Here is a 24,383-nt window from a genome sequence, read left to right as displayed (position 1 = left end):
AACTCAATGTGGCCATGATAGATAATTTTCATATGCTTTGATGAATTCAGTTTGCTAATAAGTTTTTAGGAATTTCTTACATCTACATTCATGAAAAACAGATTGTCTGTAATTTTATTTTCTTAGACTGTTGTGGTTGGATTCTAGCATTCAGTTATACCAGCTTCATATAATGAACCTACTTTATGAAGAGGCTCATTTTCTCTGGAAGAGTCAATAAAATTAGGATTGTGTATCCCTTGGTTACTTGGTATAGCTCTGGTAGTCTCTCGGTGGGAAGGTTTAACTGTTTCTGATTTCCTTAATAGTTATAGGACGACTAAGAATTTTTGTTTTTCCTTTTTTCTCAATATTGGTAAGTTGTATTTTTATGATTTTGCATATAAGTTTTCAACCTTATTGGTATAATGTTTCTCATAATATCCTTGTATTGCTTTTTTAATATCTGCTGCATTTAAAGTTATGTTTTCTATTTTACTCCAAAATTATTTATTCATGTTTTTTCTCATGTTTTTGATTATTTTTACCTAAAGCTTTAAAATTGACCTTTTTTAAAAAAAAAAAGTCTTTGACATTATTATACTCTCTATTGTATGTGCTTATTTTTCATTAATTTTTGCTTTTGTCTTTAGTATACTCTCCTTTCCACTTTCTTTGAGTATATTTTATTGTTCTTATAAGTGCTTAGCTTGGTTCATTAAATTATACTTTGTTGTTCCTAATATTAATATTTAGTATTTTAGCTATATATCAAATTAGCATTGCATTACATTTTGATATGCAATTTTTCATTATCTTTCGGGTTTAATGTTCTCTAATATCTATTATGATTTCTTCTCTGACAGGTGTTATTCAGAAGTATATTGTTGAATTTACATGCTTGTTCTTGATTTCCAACTTAACTATATTTTGGTCAGAGAATATAGTTTATAAGATACCAGGATACTAATCATTTAAAGAGTTGTTGACTTCCCTCTCTCTTTTTTTTTGGCTTAATATGTGGATGATTTTTGTAAATATACCATGTGCACTTAAAGAAAACATGTATTACTTTACAGTATTGTAATAGTTTTTGCCATACATTGACATGAATCAGCCATGGGTCCACATGTGTTCCCCCTCCCGGACCCCCCACCCACCTCCCTCCCCATCCCATCCCTCCGGGCCATCCCACTGCCCCGGCCCCGAGCCCCTGTCTCATGCATCGAACATGGAATGGTGTTCTGCCCCACACATGACAATATACATGTTTCCATGCTATTCTCCCAGAACGTCCCACCCTCACCTTCTCCCTCAGAGTCCATAAAATTGTTCCATGCATCTGTGTCTCTTATTCTGTCTCGCATATAGGGTTATCGTTACCATCTTTCAAATTCCATATATATGCATTAGTATACTGTATTGTTGTTTTTCTTTCTGGCTTACTTCACTCTGTATAATGGGCTCCAGTTTCATCCATCTCAGTAGAACCAATTCAAATGTATTTTTTTTAATGGCTGAGTAATATTCCATTGTGTATATGTACCACAGCTTCCTTATCCATTCGTCTGCTGATGGACATCTAGGTTGCTTCCATGTCCACACCCTCTCCAGCATTTATTGCTTGTAGACTGTAATTAGCCCCCAACTAAAATAAATAAATTTATTAAAAAAAAAAAAAGCTATATATAAAAAAAAAAAAGAAAACATGTATTTCTCAACTGTTGAATGTTATGATTTTAATTATCTGTCCATCTTGTCATCTATCATCTCCTTCTACCTACCTACCTAATTATATCTATCTATCTCTCTATATATCTATTTATCTTCTATCTAATTCTGTTATATCAAGATCAGTGTGTTTTACAAATCTTTTATGTTTCTAGTTTATTATTACAGTTATTTGATCTTGCTAATCCCAAAACAATTGTGTCAATATTTCCTAAAATAATCCTGGATTTGTCTATTTTTCCAGGATTTGTCTATTTTCTCCAAAAATCTCTATTTTTTATTTACATATTTTGAGACTATATTTTTAGATGCATTCACGTCTCTAAGTGCTAACGTAGTTTTAGGGGGAATCAATATTTGCATAATTTTTTTTCTGTTTTACTTTTATCCTTTCTGTGTCAGTGTTTTAGACTTGTTTCTTGTAAACAACATCTTATAAAAAACATTTTACTTTTCTATTTTGACAGTCTTTTCTTTTAAATGGAGAATGTAATAAATTTACATTTATTGTATTTCTGACATAACTGAATCAATTTCTAATGACCTATTTTGTACTTTCTATCTAATTTTCTCTGTTTATTTTTCTTACTTTCTTTTGAATTGATTGAATACTTTTCTCATTTCATTTTTGCCTCTAGTGTATAATTTATACCTTTTTATTTTATGTGTGTTTATCTTATCAAAGTCAAAATTTAATTAATATTATTGTCATTTTCCTCCTTGGGGATCTGTGATATTCCTGTGCTCTGAAGATTAGTGTCTTTTATGAATCCTGGAAAATTCTCATCTACCTATTGCCTCTTTCCATTTCTCTTCTACCCTTTTAGAAACCTGATTACATATATGTTGGATCTCCTTACTCAATCCTCCACTTATCATTTGTCTCTTAACTTCTCTTTCCATCTTTTTGTTTCTGTCACTTTCTGGATAATTTTTGCTCAGCATGTTGTAGATAATCCACTAACTTCCTTTGCTGCTGTTAAGAAGTCAACCACTAGCCCAGTTGTCATTCCTTTGGAAGGAATCTCTCTTTTCTCTGACGTTTCTGTGGTTTTGTTAGGATGTGTCAAAGTGTGAACTTAATTTTGCTCATCCTTCTTGGTTCTGAGAGGGCCAGTGTTCTCTAAAAGTCTTGTTTTCTGAACCCTGGGTCTGCCTGCCTGGGTGAACACCTTTACTTTCTCTTACCCAACCAAAGCTATTTACTAGCAAATAGGCTAGTGTCTCTCTGGATCTCTGATTCTTTTCTGATGCCACAGAAGTGCTGTTCTTGCTTTTGAGGCTGCTTTCTTCCTTTTGTGCTTTACCTCTTATTACCTATGTTTAGAATAGGTTAGGCATCTAAAAAGGGAAATTGTACCATCTCAACTGGAGTCATTACTTCTAAAAGTATCTATCTAAAACTATATGAAAATGGTATTAAAATAAAATAAACGACCTTTTCCTATACCGTGTGCATAGGGATGCAGGCTCATGTATGTAAGTGTTTTGTGTTGGTGCATGTTCAAATATTAGTTGGTGAGTGTTAACGAATTACCCAATGAGATAAAGTGATATACCCAAGGAAGGTATTTGCACAGTGTTAACTCCTTTTCCAGAGATAGTATATTCTTCTCAATTAGAGAATTTATTAACTGGTGGGAATTTCCATCACTTTGGCCTGGGGAGGGGGATTCTTTCATCTAGTCCATTTCCCCAAACTGGATTAAACCACTTCCTGCTCAGAATTCTTAAGGGAGTCCCATTGGTGGTAGAGTGGAAACCATCCTTCTTAATGTGGCCTTCAAGGCTTTAGTGAGTTCTCTTCTCACATTTTCCAGGACTCTGGGAATATCAGACCCATTTATGTTTGCTCATTCATCTCTCCTGGAAATTTCTTTGTGTTAATTCAATTAACCGGTAACTTAGTAATTCTTACTTACCTCTTCAGACTGACAAGCAGAGTTCCTCCTCCAAGAAGCTCTACTTGACCAACCCCTCTCTTCCTTTTCACCTTCCCTTTCTTTGCTTTTCTTTCTCTTTTTCTCTTCCCCATCCCACTGGACATGTATGGAGACATCCCATGGTCCCTTCTGTCTCTGTATTTAGCAAGGTGTGTTGCTTTTGAATTCCTTTCTACCACTGTCTCTGTCTCTGTGACCTGCTTAAGAGCAGACCTTCATTTCCATAGATGCAGCATACACACAGGGCCAGGCACATAGGAGAGTCTTGGCACATGCTCTGTGACTTGGAATGAAGGCACATACTTGTACCTTGGTGTGCAGTTGGCACTCTGCCTTCTCAGAGCCCCACAAGTTCTGCTTTGCCAAAGCCAATGAACAAAGCTTTCTGAATTGTCTCATGGGCAGCACCGTCCCTCAGGATTTCCCGCTATTCTGAGAACTGAGTGTCTGAATCTAGGTAGGATGTTTCTGAAAGGCAGTACCATTCTCACCTCCATTTGCTCACTCCCATGCAAACACCCCTGGTGAAGCAGGGAAATTCTAGAGGAAAAGATACCTTAGAGGGTATCTCTGAGAATGCACTTGCTTGGAAAGGCACTTAACATCAGTTGGAATAAATACCAGCTCCACAGATAGGGATGCTTATGTGGATGGTCTGAGTTGCAGATAAGCTCACTCATCTCATGCCAGATAGGAGGTGTCTTTGGGTACTCTTAGAGCAATCCTCCTGCAAGCCCACACACCCTATGTTCCCAGAAACCCACTGGAACACTTCCACGTCAGAGTCATCAGTTTCTAAAAAACTGTATAGAGACCAAGTGCGTGGACTGAAGCCTGAGTTCCAATACTGACTCCACTACATTACACTACGCAATCTGGGTGATCTTCCTCTCGTGTATCTGTCTCAGTTTGCTCATCTGTAAAATGGAGAGAAAATAGCAACACCTAACTCAAAGGATCATTGTGAGCGTTCAGTGAGTGAATAGGTGGTAGATACCTGGTAGGTAGTAAGTACTCATAAACTTAGAAATAGCCATTGCTCATATTCAGTGCATTATATTGTATCAGACAAGCTCTCGCCCTGTCTAACTTGGTATCCCCCACCTGTTCAATGAGAAGCTGAGCTGTGTGACCTCTCATGCCTTCTAGCAGAGGGGGCCCCTGGTTGTCTCCATCTTACCAGCCCACATCCAGGTAGCGTCCAACAATGGGTGGTATGGTTTTCAAGCAGTGCTGCTGGGCATAGTCTAAATCACTTTTGAGTCACCTTAATTATAGTTTGAGTGATACTCATGTAGTGTTTCTTTAGTTCTAAAGATTGGTCCTGGGCAGACGGTCTTCAGTAGGGGAATTTACACAGGCAGTGCTCAGTGGGCAGTGTGGGCTGTGAAATACTCTGTCTTTATGACAACGTGACTTCTTGGCTAAAGTTCATTTAATTTATACTACTTTTCAACCCTGATTATATATCTTAGGTAGACAATTTGGAAAAGTATATGATAGGAAGGAAATGTCAGCCAACAGATGCTCCTACCTATTCCGTCTGTGAAGAAGCTCTGCTTCAGGAGCTGAGATCCTTGAAGAGCATGGGGATGGAGCGAGATGCCTGGTATGCAGAACCCAGGGACTCTGTGGGCCTTGCCATGCTGCATGTGGACTCTGACAGGAGGTAGACCACAGGGTAAGGGGCCCATCCTGAGGGAAAAGAGGGAAGAAGGCACAGTGAAGATTCACCCTCCAAAGCGGGAGGCATCTCAGAAGAGCTTCCTTGAGTCCTTTGGAAATTTCTTTCAATGATCTTAACTCTGAGCATTTACTGTTATTAATAATGTGCAGATGAGCTTCCCCATATTTTCTCTGGCTTCCTAGTGTGCCTGCATTTGTCCTGGGTATATTGTTTATTTTAATGTTTTTCACATAACATTGCATCATGAGCATTTCTCTAATCTTAAAAATTCTCTGCAACATCATTTTATTGCTGCAGAATATTTAATTGCAAGTCTGCATCATAATTCTCTTAACATTCCCCTAATGAGAAACTCTTAAACTGTTCTCTATTTTCCTTATTGTAAACAGAGCTATTACGGACCTTTTTAAACTGAAATCTTGATCTGTATTTCAGGATATTTTCTCAGAACAGGCCTTTAGAGGTAGAGTTTCTGGGACAAAGAATGTGAACGTTTATAAGATTCTTGGTACACTGCCAAATGCACTGCCAGAAAAGTGATGGGCAGGTCTGTACTCACCAGCATGTGCCCATTGGAAGCTTAATGACTTTGGGTAAGTTTCTTTTAAATAATCTCTGCTTTAATTAATAAGATAAAACGTGATATATATACATATATATGTAAGTGTATGTGTGTGTGTGTTATATCTTTGATTAGCAAAGCTATTGTACAATTTTTTTCCTCCTAGAATCATTTTTTAATGGCAAGTGGATTAATGGTTGGTGGAATAAACAAGTCAGAGAGCTTACTTCTCCTTCCCTGGGAGGTAGATACCATTAGCTGCCAAGAATTCCAGCTCAGCTTGGCTTTTTTTTTTTTTTTTTAATTAAACACGTCTGTGGGGGAAAATCCCTCCATACAAGCAACCAAACAAATCTTTGTGATGGTACATTTTAACAGGGTGTTGAAAGGGGTGATAAGCCAATGGCAGAGGTCTTCTCTTCATCCTGAGCATCTCTGTGTCCCAGAGATGTTCTAATTCATTCTAACAGTTCTGTGAAAAAGGGGCAGAAAGACGCTTCATCAACCTTTTCTACTCATGAGGAGATCCAGGCTCCAAGAGGGGAGCCTCACGACTGCTCCGTGTCATCTCCCAGGAACTAGCTTGTCTTCTTCACTTAGTGACAATCTGCTGAAAGACCCAATGGGTCCCTTCCATGTCAGACCGTGTCTCTCGGTGAGGGGATCAGGGGAGTGTGGGGAAACCCAGCCAGACTTTTGTAAGAGAGTGCCATTTTTAAATGGCAATGCCTGCCAGGGACAAGTATGGGGTAGGAATTTCCCAAGTGCCCAGTACTGCCCCGATGTTGGAATTTATTACCTAGGTGAAGCCTGGCCCCTCTGGAGTTTCTAAGATCCCATTTCTTCTTCTACCTGAGAAATTAGAAGATTAGACAGAAGGATCCCTATTGGTTTCTGTGACCTTATCTGGACCATGACCTGTCATTTTACCTGACATCCAGCACAGTCTCTTTTTCGTATCCTAGTCCTATGTGAGCAAGATGGTGTTCTGACCTGAGATGGGTGTCAGAGCTGAGTCTTTGCAAATTAATGAAATGAGAAACATCTCTCTTCTCTGCCTTCCTGTCTCCACTCTGCCCTCTACCACACAAATATGCCTTAGCACTCCACTCCTGGCTCCTGCCTCCAGGCTCCGGTGCCCTGAGTCCTCTGGACAGAGAAGAGGGATGTGTACAGCCCCGCTATTTTCCCGCACACCTGGAAGGATGTGTGTAGCAGAGAGATTTGCAATATATCTTCCTAAAGAACAAAACTTGAATTATGGCATTTCTGACTTCCTTGGGTTTGAAGGACTTCCTTGGGGTCTAGGTAGAATGCTTTCCATGCGTATCTCCAATGCCATATAGACAGGCTCTAAGAGGTATCTCTTCTGAATCCTTTGTTTTTATTTCCCTTCTAGGGTTCTAGCCTGATATCTTCTGTCCCAGAGGAGCTGCAAATATGTCTCTAGGAAGCTGAAGACCGTGGTTGATTCTGTGCAGATTTTAGCGACAAAGGTGGGGGAAGACTCTTCATCCACAAACCCAACACACCTATTTTGAACTTTTGCTCCTGGTGCCATAGTGTTCTGGGCACATGAAATCCCACAAGCAATGCAGAGCCAGGTGGATTCTAGTTGTGTCCGAACAGGATTTTGCTTCCAACCCAAGGGACTTGTTATAAGATGCTTCTCCCTACTCAAGCCCCGACAGTTTCTAGGTCATCTTTCTCCCCAGAGTACACCTCTAATTCATCTTCAGCATTGGCCACCAAGTAAACCTGACCATATCTGCACCCTATTTCCTCCCATAAGCCCCTCCAAGGGCTTGCCACCACCTTTGGGGCAACATCTGGGCTCCAGGGTATGACAAGCCAGGCCTCTCATTCCCTGGCAGTCCAGCCTCATCCTTGGTCTCTTCCACATATGTCTCATGCTTCCCAAAATGGGACAATACACTTGAAGTTTCTGGAACCTCTATCTCTCTGCTTTTCTCAAGCCTGCATCTGGCTGACTCCTTCCGAACCAGGTTCAGAATTCCTCCTTCAAGAATCCTCCCCTGACCACCCACCCACCTCTTTTTAATAACTAAAGTATAGTTGGCTTACAATGTTTTGTTAGTTTCAGGTATACAGCAGTGATTCAGTTACATACATACCAATTTTTCAGATTCTTTTCCTTCATAGCTTATTATAATATATTGAACATAGTTCCCTGTGCTACGCAATAGGTCCTTATTGCTTACCTATTTTATATATAGTAATAATAGTTTCTGTTAATATATCCCACCCCCCTTTCCCCTTTGGTAACCATAAATTTGTTTTCTATGTTTGTGAGTTTATTCCTTTTGACAGCCTTCCGCTATGTGCACTTCACAACTTGAGCTGATTTGACACATTTCCTGTGGTGCTGGGTGTCCTTTGGAGCAATGGCAGGAATTTGATCACCTCTAAATCCTGGCATTGTGCCTGCCACATAGTATAAACTCAGTGGACATTTGTGAATTATTGAAGGTGTTTCACTGCCTGGATGCTGGGACCTGGATGCTCACCATCATTTTGTCCTAACATCTCTACCTGTCACCCTTAGAAGACAATATCTGATGAACAACTGCTGTGGACTAAATGATCCTTCCCAGGATGGAAGTGTGTTTGCCTCTGAGGCATTGAAGGGGCCCACAGGGTACTTTATCTTGAGAAGGTGAATGTAGAACTCTTCCCTATGTCTTTTTTGACTTAGAAAAAGAAGTCAATCTAGTTGAAAGATAAGAGTTGGCAAAAATGTTTGGTTTGAAGTTAGAGACTGGGAAGTCTGCATACCTTGTCCTTGGAGATTTATCATGTTGGCAAGAGAGTCGCTTTCATCATAGGACAACCTCAGAAACAGAGGCTGGCAAATTCCATCCAACCTCGTTGCCAAGGCTCTGGATTTATGAATTCACCCATGAATTTGAGACTCCCCACAGTATCTCCTCTGTTTGTGATAGCAAAGCAGCAAATATACCACACCTGCAGCCACCTCCCTCATATACATCTCCCTCATATACATCTCCATACAAAGAGGGGCAGAAAAGTCTTCTACCTTAAACTCCCTTAAGTGTCTCAAGAAGCAGAAGATGCTCTCTGGGAATTCCCTGGCTGTCCAGTGGTTGGGACTCTATGCTTTCACTGGCTGGATTCCCTGATCAGGGAACTAGGATCCTACCAGCCATGCAACACAGTCAAAAAGAAGAAGTGGAAGCTGCTTTCTGATTTGCTGGTGAGAAGGTAGAGGTCTGAAGCTCCAATACTTCGGCCACCTAATGTGAACAGCCAACTCATTGGAAAAAACCCTGATGCTAGGGAAGATTGAAGGCAGAAGGAAAAGGGTATGGCAGAGGATGAGATGGTTGGAACGCATCACCGACTCAATGGACGTGAACTTGGGCAAACTCCGGGAGATGGTAAAGGACATTGAAACCTGGCATGCTGCAGTCCATGGGGTTGCAAAGAGTCGGACATGACTTGGCGACGGAACAACAACACAGGGGAAGGTCTAGTTATTTAGCTCATTGTTGGGGGTCATGATATGCATGTTTACTCAACAGATAGTATTTACTGAACCCCTTTGTCCCAGGCACGGGATTAGGCAGTGCCTAACTAGGAGATAGTTCTTAGTGGATCTCTCTCATTTATCACATCTTGTGAGTGAGGCACAGGCTGCCTTTTGTTCTGGACCATCTTTGCAAGGATGTTTATAGAGCAAGCAGCCTCAAAGGATGGAGATAGTGCCTCCCTCCAGAGCAGAGGGTGGGTATGCATACTGCCCATTTTAAGGGATTTAGCCCAGCATTTGCTTTCAGAACTTAACTCACTCGTGTGGACATGCAGCTGTTTGGGACTACCAACATCGCCAGTCAGGACTTGGGGACAATGAGAATGGATGTTCATGTCCTAGCTGTGTTCTGAGTGATGAAGCTCTCTGTCTCTGACCAAGGACTCTTATGCCTTCTGTCTGCACCTGTAGAGTTGTTATAGGCTGCCCGTTAACTCGAAAGCAGGTAAAATTTCAGCGCCTTCATGGTTGCCGAGAAGCTTATCTTCTTATTGAATTTTATATTCAAAACACCATAAAATTAAAATGCATTTATCTTCGTTTAATTCATTGAACAAAAACAGGAAAGTTAAGTAACTCTTCCTGGGTCACAGAGCTAATTCATGTCACAAGGGAGATTTTTGTTCAACTCTGTCTAATTCCAGAACCATACTCTCTCTACAATGTGTGAAGCTATTACACAGAAAACTTTAAATTGCCTGTAATTTCACTGTGGCCCTAGGCCAGTTAAAATCCTGTTGGCCCCTTAAATCACCCCTGTTGCCATGATGATAAAATATACTCAGCAAGAAGGCAAATAATTGAGCAGCCTCTCCTCCAAAGGAACATAAACAAGATAAAACATCAGTTCCTCCCATTGCAGAAGAAGTTCTGCTGTAATATTTACACAATTAGTTCCAAGCCTTGACCTACTGCCCTTTCTTCTAGAGAGCGGATGAGATCCATTTCCCACCGGCAGGATGGGTTGAGTCATGTGAAATTCAGACTAAACACCAGCGTAGTTGGCGTGATGGGTGTGCTCAGGGTGTAGAATGTCTTGGCCCCTGGGCCATGTCCAGACCTTGATATGAGCTTAGAACCCTTGTACATTTCCACAGTACACTGTACTCGTGTCCTGTTGAATCTGCTCATTGCCACATCGCTATGATGGAGACTGACCTATTCCTTCATGGTTCTCTATTGCCATGGGACAAAGGCCAGATTGCTCAGCCTGGGTCCCAAGGCCCTTGCTGATCCATTCTTGGTCTGTTGTGCGGCTGACCTAAGCCCCGCTTCCCCTCTGAAGCCTTTACTAAGTCCATGCTATCCCCCAGGTGGAACCGGCCCCTCCCTACTTGGTGTCCACACTATCTGTATCACTTCTGTTATAGCATCACTAACACTTTTCCATGTACACTTAGGTACTTACCTCCTCCACTCAGGCATATACCCCTTGAGGCAGGACCTATTATATCCAGCTTTGTCATCCCCCACACTTTGATAGGTACCTCATGCGTGCTTGTAGGTTGCAGCTATTCTCTCAGACTTACACATACATATATGATCCATCTGTCTCTGGGTCTGAAACGTTATCATTAAATGTGCTTATTTTGGGATTGAATACTTTTTTTTTTTTAATAAATTTTATTTTAGTTGGGGGCTAATTACTTTACAATATTGTAGTGGTTTTTGCCATACATTGACAAGAATCAGCCATGGGTTTACATTTTAAAAGTGCAAATCATCCAAGCAGGGAGGGTATGAATAACATGATGTCATCTAGCTGATCATTTTCCTCTTGATAAGAGTGACTTGGGTTCAAGCCTCTGGGGTGTTTGAGGTGTAAGTGAGGTATGATGGACCTGAAAGCACTGACTGTCTCTATCTTGTTAATTATCCCGCCCAGGACCAGCTCCCGTGGCTTAGAGCTGCTTCTGGCCTCAGCCAGTCCTCAGGAAGAATGAAGATGTTGACACAGGAGCCCAGGCCATGGCTGGCCATGCCCGTTGGGTGGCAGAGAGCTGGCCTGAGTGCCTCAACTCCCTGGCATTCCTGAGTCCCGCTGCTGCCTGCTTTGCTCCCAAGAAGAGCACCTGCTGATTCACCTCAGCCTGTGGAGGGCAGGACCTCCCTTCCCCAGCCTGCTGGTCAGACAGGCCTGTGTTCAGATGCTTCCTTGGCTGTTAAAAGCTGTGTGACCTCCAGCAAGCCCTTCTTCGGTTTCTACAGGTAGAAAGAGAGGATGAGGCCATCCTCCCGTGGTGTTATTGTGAAGGAGGACTATGTGCAATGAAGCTAGGGTTCACACGGAGTATGAACCCTAGGTCTTCTTCTAGCTCTCTCCTCCACCCTTCCAAGACCCCTCTTTTCCTTTCCCCTCCTCTTCCTCCTCCTGACTGAACAGCCTTTGGAGAATTGGGGTGTACATACTTTCTCTTATTTGCCATGATTAACATCTGTTGCAGGCTCAGTGCAAGGATGCTCCAGTCCCTCATAGGAGGAGGAATCAAAGATAAAGCAAGCATGCTCCCTGCCCAGGGGGAACACTATTCATTTGCACACCCATGTGTATTGGATGCCACCTGCCCATGCATGTGCCCTTTCTCTCCCTAAATTGCTCTGTCCTTGTGTGGTTGCTTCACCTCTGCAGTCAACCTGTGACTGCTCCCTCCAAGATGGCATCTACACAGAGCCTCCTTGGCTAACCCAGCCTTGCAGCTTCCATGTCACTGAAATAGGAGGACAGGGAACAATCTCTAAAAGAATGATATAACCCTTAAGGACACGACATAAACTGGTTAGAGCCAGGTAGCTCCAAAGTGGTGGAAGATTTGACTTCCAGTTGACTGTGAACCTCATTGTATGCTCATTGTAATACATTAGCTAAATGACACACCCACAGGCATCATGACAGGCCTGAGGCTGACAATAAAAGGCCAAAAGGCCAATTCCTGGAAATCTTTGCCTCTTCCCCAAAACAGTTGGAATAATCCTCCTATTCATTAGCCTATGAAATTACCCAGCCCATAAAAACTAACTACTCTATTTATGGTCCTCTCACCTTCTAAGGAGGGGCTTCCCAGGTGGTGCTAGTGGTAAAGAACCTGCCTGCCAATTCAGGAGACATAAGAGACACGAGTTTGACCTCTGGGTTGGGAGGATCCCCTGGAAGAGGGCATGGCAACCCAATTCAGTATTCTTGCCTGGAGAATCCCATGGACAGAGGAGCCTGGTGGGCTATAGACACCTGAGTCCATAGGGTCACAAAAAGTCAGAAATGACTGAAGAAACTTAGCACACACACTCCTTTTAAGGTGGCCCATACTCTATGGAGTGTGTTTCTCCAAAGCTGCTCTCACCTTTTGAGATGGACCATATTTTGTCTATGGGATGTGTATTTCTCTAAATAAATCCACTTCTTGCCTATCACTTTGTCTCTCACTGAATTCTTTCTGTGATGAGACTTTAAGAACCTGAGCTTCATTAAGTTCTGAGACCAGGTATGATCTCAGTTAAAAGACAGTGGTTCTAAACCCCATCTGGGTTGTGTGGCTTCATCATTGCTTCTGATTCTGGCTGGGCCTGGGGCCCATTGGGCTGGGGAGCAAGATATGCTCCCATAGAGTTTTCCAGAACACTAGGTAGGCCAGGAGGATGAGGCTGAGGGGAGGGGATTGAGGAAGTGAGGGGCCAGGAATCCAGGTCTGATAGGCCAGTTCACGAAGTTGCAGTCAGTGTAGGCTTCCTGGGGCTGTGGAATGAGGGGTGATGAGCATTCCTCTTCCACACAGGCACCAGCCCTCAGGGAGACTCAGGGGCTCATTTTTTCCCTGGAGCCTTTTTAAAGGAAGGCACTTCTGAAACTGAGCAGAACCCTGTGGGGCTCCTTCCTGATCACAGATGCCGTTCTGTGTCCCCCATTTCTTGTTTGTAGGGAACACACTCCAGGGTCCATGACCTTCCCTGAGTTCCAAAAGCAGGTTCAAACAGTTACTGATCAGGGGAGGGAAGGGATGTGGAGACAAAGAAAGAGCAGCCAAGAGACAATAGTGCAGCCTGGGGCAGGGTCCTGGTACCACCTCAAGGGATACACATAACAATATTTTTGAGCTCTTATATAGAACTAAGACCCTCAACAAATGGAAGGTGAACTACTTGATGAAGCTTCTTCATTCTAGAATGTAGGTCACAGTTTGATAACCGAGAGAACCATAGAAGCTCATGAAGAGATCACCTGAGGCCAGATTAAGGAGTGCAGGCCCTGCACACACTCACACACTCTGACCTTTATCAGCAAGTACTGTCGTACTGTCTTGAATCATTTCTCTAAAACTCCTCACTAAATCCCTCTGGATTGGGACACACAGTTTTTGAGGGCTCAAGCCTACTGTGTCCCCCTTTGCCTGGCAAAACAATAAAATTATTCTTTTCTACTTCACCCAAATTTTGTCTCTGAGATTCAATTTGGCACTGGTGCACAGAGGCCAGGTTTTTGGCATCACTTGTATGTGTAGGCTCTGGGTGCTTTTTCTGTGCCCACTGGATGGTGATCTCTGTTCACATTCCTTAAAGATGAGGCCATGTGCCCACATATTCTCAAAAACCTAAAGTGATGATGCAACAGGAAGGGATATTAGAAGTCATTTAGTGTTTTCTAAAAGGGTTCTAAGGAATTCTTGGTCCACAGTTTGTAAGAGGTATTCTGGGAAGAAATGGGGTTTCTGGCCAAGTACATTTGGGCAGTGCTGACTGACTCTCCCTGCCTGTCATGCACAGGCTAGAATGCTGGAGATGACAAGAGGACTTGCACTAGTTTCAGTTCAGTTCAGTCGCTCAGTCGTGTCCGACTCTTTGCGACCCCATGAATTGCAGCACACCAGTCCTCTCTGTTCATCACCAACTCCTGGAGTCTACCCAAACCCATGTCCATCGAGTCGGTTATGCCATCCAACCATCTCACCCTCTGTCGTCCCCTTCTCCTCCCGCCCCCAATCCTACCCAGCATTAGGGTCTTTTCCAATAAGTCAACCCTTCGCATGAGGTGGCCAAAGTATTGGAGTTTCAGCTTCAACATCAGACCTTCCAATGAACACCCAGGATTGATCTCTTTTAGGATGGATTGATTGGATCTCCTTGCAGTCCAAGGGACTCTCAAGAGTCTTCTCCAACACCACAGTTCAAAAGCATCACTTCTTCGGCGCTCAGCTTTCTTCACCGTCCAACTCTCACATCCATACATGACCACTGGAAAAACCATAGCCTTGACTAGATGTACTTTTGTTGGCAAAGTAATGTCTCTGCTTTTACATATGCTATCTAGGTTGGCCATAATCTTCCTTTCAAGGAGTAAGTGTCTTTTAATTTCATGGCTGCAATCACCATCAGCAGTGATTTTGGAGCCCAAAAAAATAAAGTCTGACACTGTTTCCACTGTTTCCCCATCTATTTCCCATGAAGTGATGGGACCAGGTGACATGATCTTAGTTTTCTGAACGTTGAGCTTTAAGCCAACTTTTTCACTCTCCTCTTTCACCTTCATCGAGTGGCTCTTTAGTTCTTCTTCACTTTCTGCCATAAGGGTGGTGTCATCCGCATATCTGAGGTTATTGATATTCTCCTGGCAATCTTGATTCCAGCTTGTGTTTCTTCCAGCCCAGCGTTTCTCATGATGTACTCTGCATATAAGTTAAATAAGCAGGGTGACAATATACAGCCTTGACATACTCCTTTTCCTATTTGGAACCAGTCTGTTGTTCCATGTCCAGTTCTAACTGTTGCTTCCTGACCTGCATACAGGTTTCTCAAGAGACAGGTCAGATGGTCTGGTATTCCCATCTCTTTCAGAACTAGTTTAGCACTAGTTTAGCTTTCTTTAATAGACCATTTTCCAAACCTATCTGTGCACAGAACAGCTTTTTGGTTTGGGCTGTTTATAGCCACTTTGCCAAGGTGGTGTTTGGGACATGGATACAGCCAAACCCTTTGTTATACAGAAGAGAACGTGGAAGGCCAGTGAGATTGGGTCACCCAGGGAAAGGCCTCAGTTTCAGATCAAGTCTCTCTCATCTCTGCTTCTTTCTGTTGTGACTTCCAGCTTCCTTAGTTGGTGGCCTTCCTGCCTGAGCTTGGATCCCATTATTCCTCTGCAGAGAATCCTGCAAGGTCTTTTTGCTTACTCCCTGTACAGATGACTCAAGCCTTAAGAAACTTGAGCCCTGGGGAGTTCCTGGTTGCCTGGGCTGCAACCTTTTATCTTGGAGCTTCTAGTCTCTAAGTGAGTGATTGCTGAACTGCTGGGACTCTTAGAAAGACCCTCATGCAAGAGGATGCTTAGTAAGTTTACCTTAACTCATGGTTACTCCTGAGGAGTCACATCTACTTCTGCTTCATTGACTACCCTAAAGCCTTTGACTGTGTGGATCACAAAAAACTATGGAAAATTCTTAAAGAGATGGGAATACTAGACTACTTTTACCTGTCTCCTGAGAAATCTGTATGCAGGTCAAGAAGCAATAATTAGAACCAGACATGGAACAACTGATCGATTCAAAATTGGGAAAGGAGTATGTCAAGGCTGTATATTGTCACCCTGCTTATTTAACTTACATGCAGAGTACATCATACAAAATGCCAGGCTGGATGAAGCACAAGTTGGAATCAGATCGCCAGGAGAAATATCAATGACCTCAGATACGTAGATGACATCACCCTTATGGTAGAAAGTGAAGAGGAACTAAACAGCCTCTAGATGAAGGTGAAAGGGGTGAGTGAAAAAGCTGGCTTAAAACTCAACACTCAAAAAACTAAGATCATGGCCTCTGGTCCCATCACTTCATGGCAAATAGATGGGGAAACAGTGACAGACTTTACTTTCTTGGGCTCCAAAATCACTGCAGATGGCGACTACAGCCATGAAATTAAGACACTTGCTCCTGGGAAGAAAAGTTACGACCAACCTAGACAGCATATTAAAAAGCAGAGCATTACTTTGCAAACAAATGTCCATCTAGTCAAAGTTACGGTTTTTCCAGTAGTCATGTATGGATGTGAGAGTTGGACCATAAAGAAAGCTAAGTGCCAAAGAATTGATGTTTTTTGTTTTTTTTTTTTTTAATTGATGTTTTTGAACTGTGGTGTTGGAGAAGATTCTTGAGTCCCTTTGACTGCAAGGAGATCCAACCAGTCAATCTTAAAGGAAATCAATCCTGAATATTCATTGGAAGGACTGATGCTGAAACTGAAGCTCCAATACTCTGGTCACCAGATGCAAAGAGCCTACTCAATAGAAAAGACCCTAATGCTGGAAAAGATTAAGGGCATGAGGAGAAGGGGACAACAGAGGATGAGATGGTTAGATGGCATCACCGAATCGATGGACATGAGTTTGAGAAAGCTCCGGGAAATGGTGAAAGACAGGGAAGCCTGGTGTGCTGCAGTCTATGGGGTCACTAAGAGTCAGAAATGACTGAGCGACTGAATAACAACACTCCTGAGGAACCACTGAGAAGTGATGCACTGAGGAACTTTCATTGGCTGATACATACCCATCATATAAAATTAGTTTTGAGCACCCAACACATTTGTTCCCGCCATTGACCCCGAGAGTCCACCAGGGAGGTCAAGTGAGCTGCTCAAGATCCCAGGACCAGGAAAAGAGGAGCCAGGTTCCAAACCCAGGGAATGGGGGCTCTGCCATCTGCACTTCAGCCACTGGGAGCCATCATTATCAATTGTTATCATGGGAAGGATGATGTGATACTGTGATTCATAATAAATATATATTTGGTCATTTAGATAACCAAAATATATTTCTCATATATTTTGGTCTTTGTCCACTGTTTCTGGCTTAGAGCTCCCCAAACCCTCGGAATTTCTTAAGTGTTGAGAGTGATAAAGGTGTCTTTTGTTGTTTGAATAAGGTGACTTTTGAAAGCCCCTAAGGTTGTGGGCTGGTTCCCAGGGAAACCAACAATACAATTAGAGGTTTGTAACTTTTAGTATCACCCCCTTGATTTCTGGAATGCGAATGGGTCTCGAGGTTGATAGTCACCATTGGTCGATAGATTTTTTTAAAATTGAAGTTTAGTTGACTTACAATGTTTTGTTAATTTCTGCTGTACAGCAAAATGATTCAGTTATATATATATATATATATATATATACACACACACACATTCTTTTTCATATTCTTTTCCATTATGGTTTATCAGAGGATATTGAATATAGTTCCCTATGCTATAATGAGGATCTTGTTACTTATCCATCCTATGTAATAGTTTGCAGTGTGGGTTCAATAACCTTTTATAACAAATCAGTAATCTGAGCAAATCTTGGGTAAACTGATTTTCCCAAGTTCTGTGAGCCCTTTTAGCACATTAATCGAACCCAGGGAGGGAGTGGTTGGCACCTCCAGTTTGTAGCCGGTTGGTGGGAAGCACAGGGGACATCTAAGATGAGGGTGATCCTGTGGGACTTAGTCCTTTACCTGTGGAGTCTGATTTCGTCTCTGGGTAGACAGTGTCAGAATTAAGTTGAGTTGCCTGTTGCTGTGGGGAAGCCTTCCCACACATGTTGGAACTGGGCTTGGGAATGCTTTTCTGATGAGGTTCACTCATAGTTTTAGTAGGTCCATTCTTTCTAATACCAGGCATTTGGGAACCAACACTTCAGCCAGTGCCCTGGGGGCTGGGACAATCTATTTCTAGAGGGACACTGCACCCCTATATTTGTTTTTTGAAGCTGTGCTCATGTGGGGAAGATGGCTGCTGGTCACTGGTCCCTCCCTCCCTCATGGGGCCCAGAAGCCACCTCTATAGACTCTATCTCTGACAATTGCCCGGTGGAGCCCGGAGCTGTGTCCCAGCATCAGCTCATGGAGGTCATCAGAGAATAATACAACAATCACAGTCATGTCATTTGACTCTGAATGCTCCGTTACATTTCAAATTTATTTCCAATCATTCAGAGCTGCATCTATGGGAGACAAAGGTGCCTTGGAGCTCTGACACCTGCTGTTCCCCCCAAATGTCAAGGGCTGACATTTGATACCATTGTCCCCAGTCAGCATGATGACAACTCACTCCTTGCTCCCCCAGGCCACCACCCCACTCACACCCAGCGAGGACTTCCACCCCCACGCAGGTGGTAACCTGTACAGCCCAGGAGGACTCAGACCTCCTCCCTCTGGCTGAGCATCCCTGGGTCCTGAGAGAGGACTCTTCAGCTGGATTCCTCCTTCGATCCCCACCCCCACCCCAGGTGGCACCCAGTGTCCCAGATGGGGTGCCTGTCTTGGGGTGTGGGGGGCGCTCCAGGGCTGCCCGGTGCTGCAGGTGATGGGGCGGGTGGTAGGGCTCTCTTTCCTGGACGGGGAGGCATGGGGGGAGCTGAATTCTGGCAAAGTCCTTCAGATAAAGTACTCCTTTTTGCTGCTGCCACCGTTGTCCTGGAGGGACGGGTCGTCCTGCAGGGCCACGTCCGCACTCTCGGCAAACTCCGTGCCCTTGGCCTCGTTGGTGTGGTATGTGCCCTTGTGCCGGTACATGTAGTGCAGCATGAGCAGGAGGAGGCAGACCAGCACGAAGGCCACGGCCGTGATCACGCCTGCAGGAGGGAAAGCACACAACTCAGTGTGGGGGGCAGGGGTTGGACTGGGGTGAGGGAGGGGCAGGCATACCCACGGAGGTGTGCCAGGACAGACACGCTGCTGGACAAACACCAAGCCTAGACAGGCTGACTCCTTCCTGCCTTACTGATGCCCTGCCCAATGCATTTGCCCCTCCCCTCTGCCCGTCTAAGTGACCCCTGACCTCCCCATTCCCTCCACTCAGCACCCTCAGACTGAGGCTGGAATCATCTCAGAACTGACCCTGTTCTGAGGCCCTCCTGGTCCACCGAGGAAGGCAGACCTCCAAGCATCATCCACAGAATTCAACTCATGGTTTTGCCTAAAACTGAGAAGTTCATGGGACTTGAAACTTTTATTTTTTAAAAGAGATAAATAAGTGTAATTCCAAAGGATTAGGTGTTTTACATACAGATATTAAAGGAGTGGAAAAATTTATTTTATAAAGTCACACTCATTTTGTAAAACCTGGCAAATATAAATGGAAATGAAAATGTCCTTAATCCTTCTACTCAGAAATTACCAGTTAACAACCTGATGTCTTTCCCTTCCAAGAAGCATTCATGTTTAATCAAAGTTCTCTTTCAGTCTTCAGATCAACGCATGCATGCTGTCACTTCAGTAGCGTCCGACTCCATGTAACTCAATGGACCATAGCCTGCCAGAATCCTCTGTCTGTGGGATTCTCCAGGCAATAATACTGGAGTGGGCTGCCATGCCCTTCTCCAGAGGATCTTCCCGACTCAGGGACTGAACCTGCGTTTCTTATGTCTCCTGCAATGGCAGGCAGCTTCTTTACCACTAGTACCTCAGATGAATGCTGCTGCTGCTGCTAAGTCGCTTCAGTCGTGTCCGACTCTGTGTGACCCCATAGACGGTAGCCCACCAGGCTCCCCCGTCCCTGGGATTCTCCAGGCAAGAACACTGGAGTGGGTTGCCATTTCCTTCTCCAATAAAACTTTGTTACATGTCGGTGTTAAGGACTTGCAATCATTTTCAAACTCTTCTTCCCGGAGTCAATCTGACTGATTTGTAATTCTCCAAACACTTTTAATTTGACCATTTTACCATGTCTTTGCAAATGTTCTGTCTGCTGAAAATATTTTCCCCTCTTATCTCCCTGGTAAACTTGGATGCTGCCTTCTGAATCATGAGTCTCTACCACTTCCTCTAAGAAGATTATCCTTCCCCTGCAGAATGCATCACTCTATCCCTCAGTATTTCTCTTATACTTTACAAATCTAAGAGTTCTCGGTTTTAAAAGCTGGACAATCCCAACTGGGCATGGGACTCGAAGTGCATGGTGTTGGGAAGACCAGTTGAGCTGGCTGTCCTCTGGGCAGGAGGAAGGAGAGGAGATAAGGGCTGTCCACGGTGCTGGGGGCAGGTTGGGTGAAATGTGGTTTGTGCTCCTCACCCCAATCCAGTTCCCCTGTGCTCCTGGGAGGCAAGTTCTGTGGGAGGGGTCTGGTGGTGCAGTGCCAGGGCTAGTCAGAAAGACCAGGTCACTCAGGGTCTTGGAGAGATAGGATGAGTGGGGACGATGGAAGAGTTAGGGTAGGACTAACAGGTGGCACTCTCACAGCTAGGAAAGGGGTTCAAGCTCAAGTGTTTGCTTTAAAGTGCAGAAGAGACCCTCTGCCCTGACTTAGAAGGTAGGTTTACTGAGTGAGGGGCTGTTGGTGAACCCCCAACAGGCTATAGCTGAAGAGGCTATAGCTGTAGAGGCTATAGCTGAACCCAGTCTCAGCTTTGTGGTACAATTTCCTCAACTTCCTGTTGCCTTTAGGCATTTCTGTCTGCGTGATGTTAATGATAATATCTAAGAAAAAGAAGGTTCAGCTGTCCAGTGAGTAGGAGAACACCAGCATGATTGTCTGCTTTTATCTATTTATATTTAATCATAAAGTTCCCTGAGCTACGAATGAACTAGGGGAGACATGTGAATGTCAGGACACCAAAAGCTATATCTCACAGACTTAGTGGGTCCTGAAACAGTTTGGGGTCACAGTCGTGACCAGCAAGGGCCAGTATGGGGTTCAAAGCAAGGCTGGGGCAGGGTTAGAATGGAGGGACAGGAGTGTAAGACATTGCTAGGAAGAACGTGGCTGGAGGGAGCTGGGGAAGAAGTCAGGGAGCCTTGGTCAGCTCCCCAAGCCTACCCAGCCCTGCACATTCCTCACTGGAGTGGCTCTCTCTCCAGACTCCAACCCTGTGGATCTACGGCCTGACAGGCCCTGATTTGGCTGTCTTGGCCCCTCATCCACCAGGATGCTGTGTTGGACATGCTGTGTTGGTGAGTCCCTGGCCCACCGTCTAACCACCTTTGAGGGAAGGAAGGTGAGGCCATGGAGGACCTCTTGTGAGTCTTTCCTCTGACCCTCCTGCCTGCCTGCAGGGCCCCAGGACCGCATACCTGCAATGACAGCGATGTCCATGTCACTCGAGGCCATCCCAGGGTCAGGCTCTGTAGACAGAACAAAAGAGCCTGAGATGAGAAAGGATGGCTACCCACACCCTGCTGTGTCTCCAATGAGCTTGTACCCCCTGCTCTCAGGGGCACTGGCCCAGGGTGCACAGGAAACTGCATGGTACATGGACAGGCCTTTGGCTGGGAGCACAGAGAGCAGGGCCCAGGCTCTGCTTGGCTGCTGACCATTGCTGGAGAGCACTGTGTGAACCCTAGGGATGTCAGACACCATTATGGCATCTCCAGGACGTGAGGGACCCCTGCTGCTTCCCTATTGCACCTCTGACCCAGAGCCCTGCTTGTACCTGCTCACCAGACACCTGTGCAGGGTGTGATGACAGGTCCAATTGTGTTTAGTGCAGCATCACCTGCCCCTGCAGGCCTTAGCTTTTCTCATGATGATGGTAAAAAGAGACCACCTGTGGGGTATCTGCATATATCAGTTGTTTGTTTAGCTGCTGTCCATCTAGTGTACTAGATGTGTTGTGTATTGGGGGCTTCCCAAGTGGTGCAGTGGGAAAGAGTCTGCCTGCTAATGCAGGAGATGAACAGGAGATGAGGATTTGATCCCTGGGTCGGGAAGATCCCCTGCAGGAGGAAATGGCAACTCAGTCCAGTATTCTTGCCTGGAGAATGCCATGGATAGAGGAGCCTGCTGGGCTACAGTCCATGGGGTTGCAAAGAGTAGGACACGACTGAGCGACAGCACCACCACTTTTATTAGCCCATTTCACAGGTGGGCCACTGAGGTTCAGAGAGTGATGTGCCCACCATCACATAGCTGGTTGGTGGTCAGGCTTGAGGCCGGGACTTAGTCTGCCTTCTCTGAGGGGCCCTGTGTCTCATCTCTCTTGAAGATGCCCCTCCCAGAGATCTCTCTCTGAGACCCTACACAGGCCTCTGCATTCTTCTTCTGTGGGAGAGGCACTCTGTGGGACTATCCAAGTTACTGAGTGTGTTTTTCCAAAGCTCAGTGATCTGGACAGAAGGCTAGGATGTGCAGGAGAGCAGGAACCTCTCCTCTGGGAGATGCGCGAGAGGAAGGATTTATTAGAGCATGGAAACTTCAGTGTTCACATGGAAATCCCATGTTCCCAGTACAAGGGCGCCTCCTATTAAAACAGAGAAGGCTGCTTCATGATAGTCATTTCCGCTCAGAGAGTCGCTTTAATTATAGTGTGATGAGGTCATTCTCCCCAGTGAAGCTGCCAGATGCCTCTTTCTGATAAGAGGGCTGGCTGGTGGTGGGAGGAAGCAGGGGTTCCAGGTTTGAGGTCCCCGGAGGAGGGAGGGCCAGGTTGAGGGCTCTGGGGCCAGCACAGAGCCTGGAGGTGGGGGAGAGGAGAAAGCAAAGCCTCAAGTCAGCAAAGAGACAGAGCAGGCATCAGGACCGGGGAGGGAGGCACAGACAAGGGAAGGTCAAGTGGATGCTGGACTCCTCAATCCAGGGTGATCAAATGCAGCTTGGGACTTAGTATCTAGCACATAGGAGGCACTTAATAAACATTTACTGAATGCATGATTCCTAGGATAAAGGCATGCATACAAATGAATGCTTTCAGAGGCCGGCATTCTAGAACTTACCAGATTACCGAGCCCCTCAGAGTTAAGTAAGAAAGGACAGAACCTTCCTTAAGTTGGTGTGGATGGGTATAGAAGCTCAAATACCCAAGACTGCTGTGAGGAATTTTCTGGGTGAAGGCAAGCCTTTCTTAAGTCAAGTTTGTCCAATGCAGCAAGGATTAGAAAGGACTGTTATTTTTCTTTTAAAAACAACTGGCAATTGTTTGCCATTTGCCAGGTACCGTTCTTAACACTTAAGGTATTTTAATTCAAATAATCCCTGTGACAATCCCATTCAGTACTAGTTACTATTATTCCCTTTTCACAGATTTGGAAGCTAAACTCCAGAAAAGTGTAATTGATTTCCCTGGGTTGGAGTCTCTCCTGTGTGAGCCTGAGCAGCCTTGGGTCGGCATGCTTAACCCTGCAGGTCCTGCCCAGTGATGAGCCTAGGTGAGCTGGGTGAGGACCAGAGGTAAGGGCTTCGATGACTTGGGGGTGAATATCTTGGTTTATGCATAGAGACCAGAGATTAATTTGTTCAAGTCACACCATGTGACTGACTCCATGGTAGTGACACTTCAGCCTGGCCAGACCTGCCACATAGGTCAGAACAAGCATAGAGGAGGATGCTTGGGATGTCAGAGAAGGTGGGGATGGTGTAACATGGTGGTTCTCAAAGTGTGGTCCCTAGAACAGCAGGATTTCCTGGGAGCCTGTTAGAAATGCACATTCCTGGGCTCTACATTTTTGTACCAGATTTGTTGGGGTTGGGGCCCAGGTGATTCTGATGCACATCAGGGTTGAGAACTGCTGGTGTAAGAGAAGGCTTTCCAGGGAGGGTTTATCAAGATGGGCTCATGAAGGATGATCTTGCTGCACAGGCAAGAGTATAAGCATTCCAGGCAGAGAGCTTAGCCCCTATAACAGCGCTCACTTCTCTCTAGTTCTCAGTTTTCTCCGCCCAAAATTGCTTGCCATCCATGGCACCAAGGGTCCTAAAACCTGGGCTTTGATCTCTTGCCTCTGGAGATGCTGCAGTGAGACTCCTCACTGGCTACACCATCCTGTGCTGTTTCAGCTGGCAGCAAGGACATGGGATATCTGCAGAAGGCTAGTTGGAATAAGCTCAGACCCTGTGCAGGAAGTTGACAGGTTAGTATGCAACTGGATTAGGAGCCTGGAATGAAAGGTCACCCATTGCTGAGGTTCAGTGGTACATATGAGCTTGGAATTAGGATCACTGTGAGCACAGGATCAGGGGTGGGGGTTG

At 44.6% G+C, this 24,383-nt stretch overlaps 1 protein-coding gene across 1 annotated transcript in view; it reads right to left on the bottom strand.

Annotated features, from left to right (window-relative positions):
- Positions 1-18,367: 18,367 nt before the first annotated feature.
- GYPC (glycophorin C (Gerbich blood group)) overlaps positions 18,368-24,383 on the bottom strand; it is a 47,891-nt gene continuing 41,875 nt past the window's right edge. The window contains exons 2-3 of the mRNA XM_081581342.1: positions 21,494-21,544; positions 18,368-19,055 (exon numbers count right to left, since the gene is read on the bottom strand). Coding sequence (XP_081437468.1) covers positions 18,859-19,055; positions 21,494-21,544 — 248 coding nt within the window. The 3' untranslated portion in view covers positions 18,368-18,858. The remainder of the gene's footprint in view (positions 19,056-21,493; positions 21,545-24,383) is intronic.

The sequence above is a fragment of the Giraffa tippelskirchi genome, chromosome 3, assembly GCF_054371585.1.
Source record: "Giraffa tippelskirchi isolate mGirTip1 chromosome 3, T2T-mGirTip1v1.2.pri, whole genome shotgun sequence".
In the NCBI taxonomy this organism is placed as follows: Eukaryota; Metazoa; Chordata; class Mammalia; order Artiodactyla; family Giraffidae; genus Giraffa; species Giraffa tippelskirchi.
This window is presented reverse-complemented; position numbering and strand designations above follow the sequence as displayed.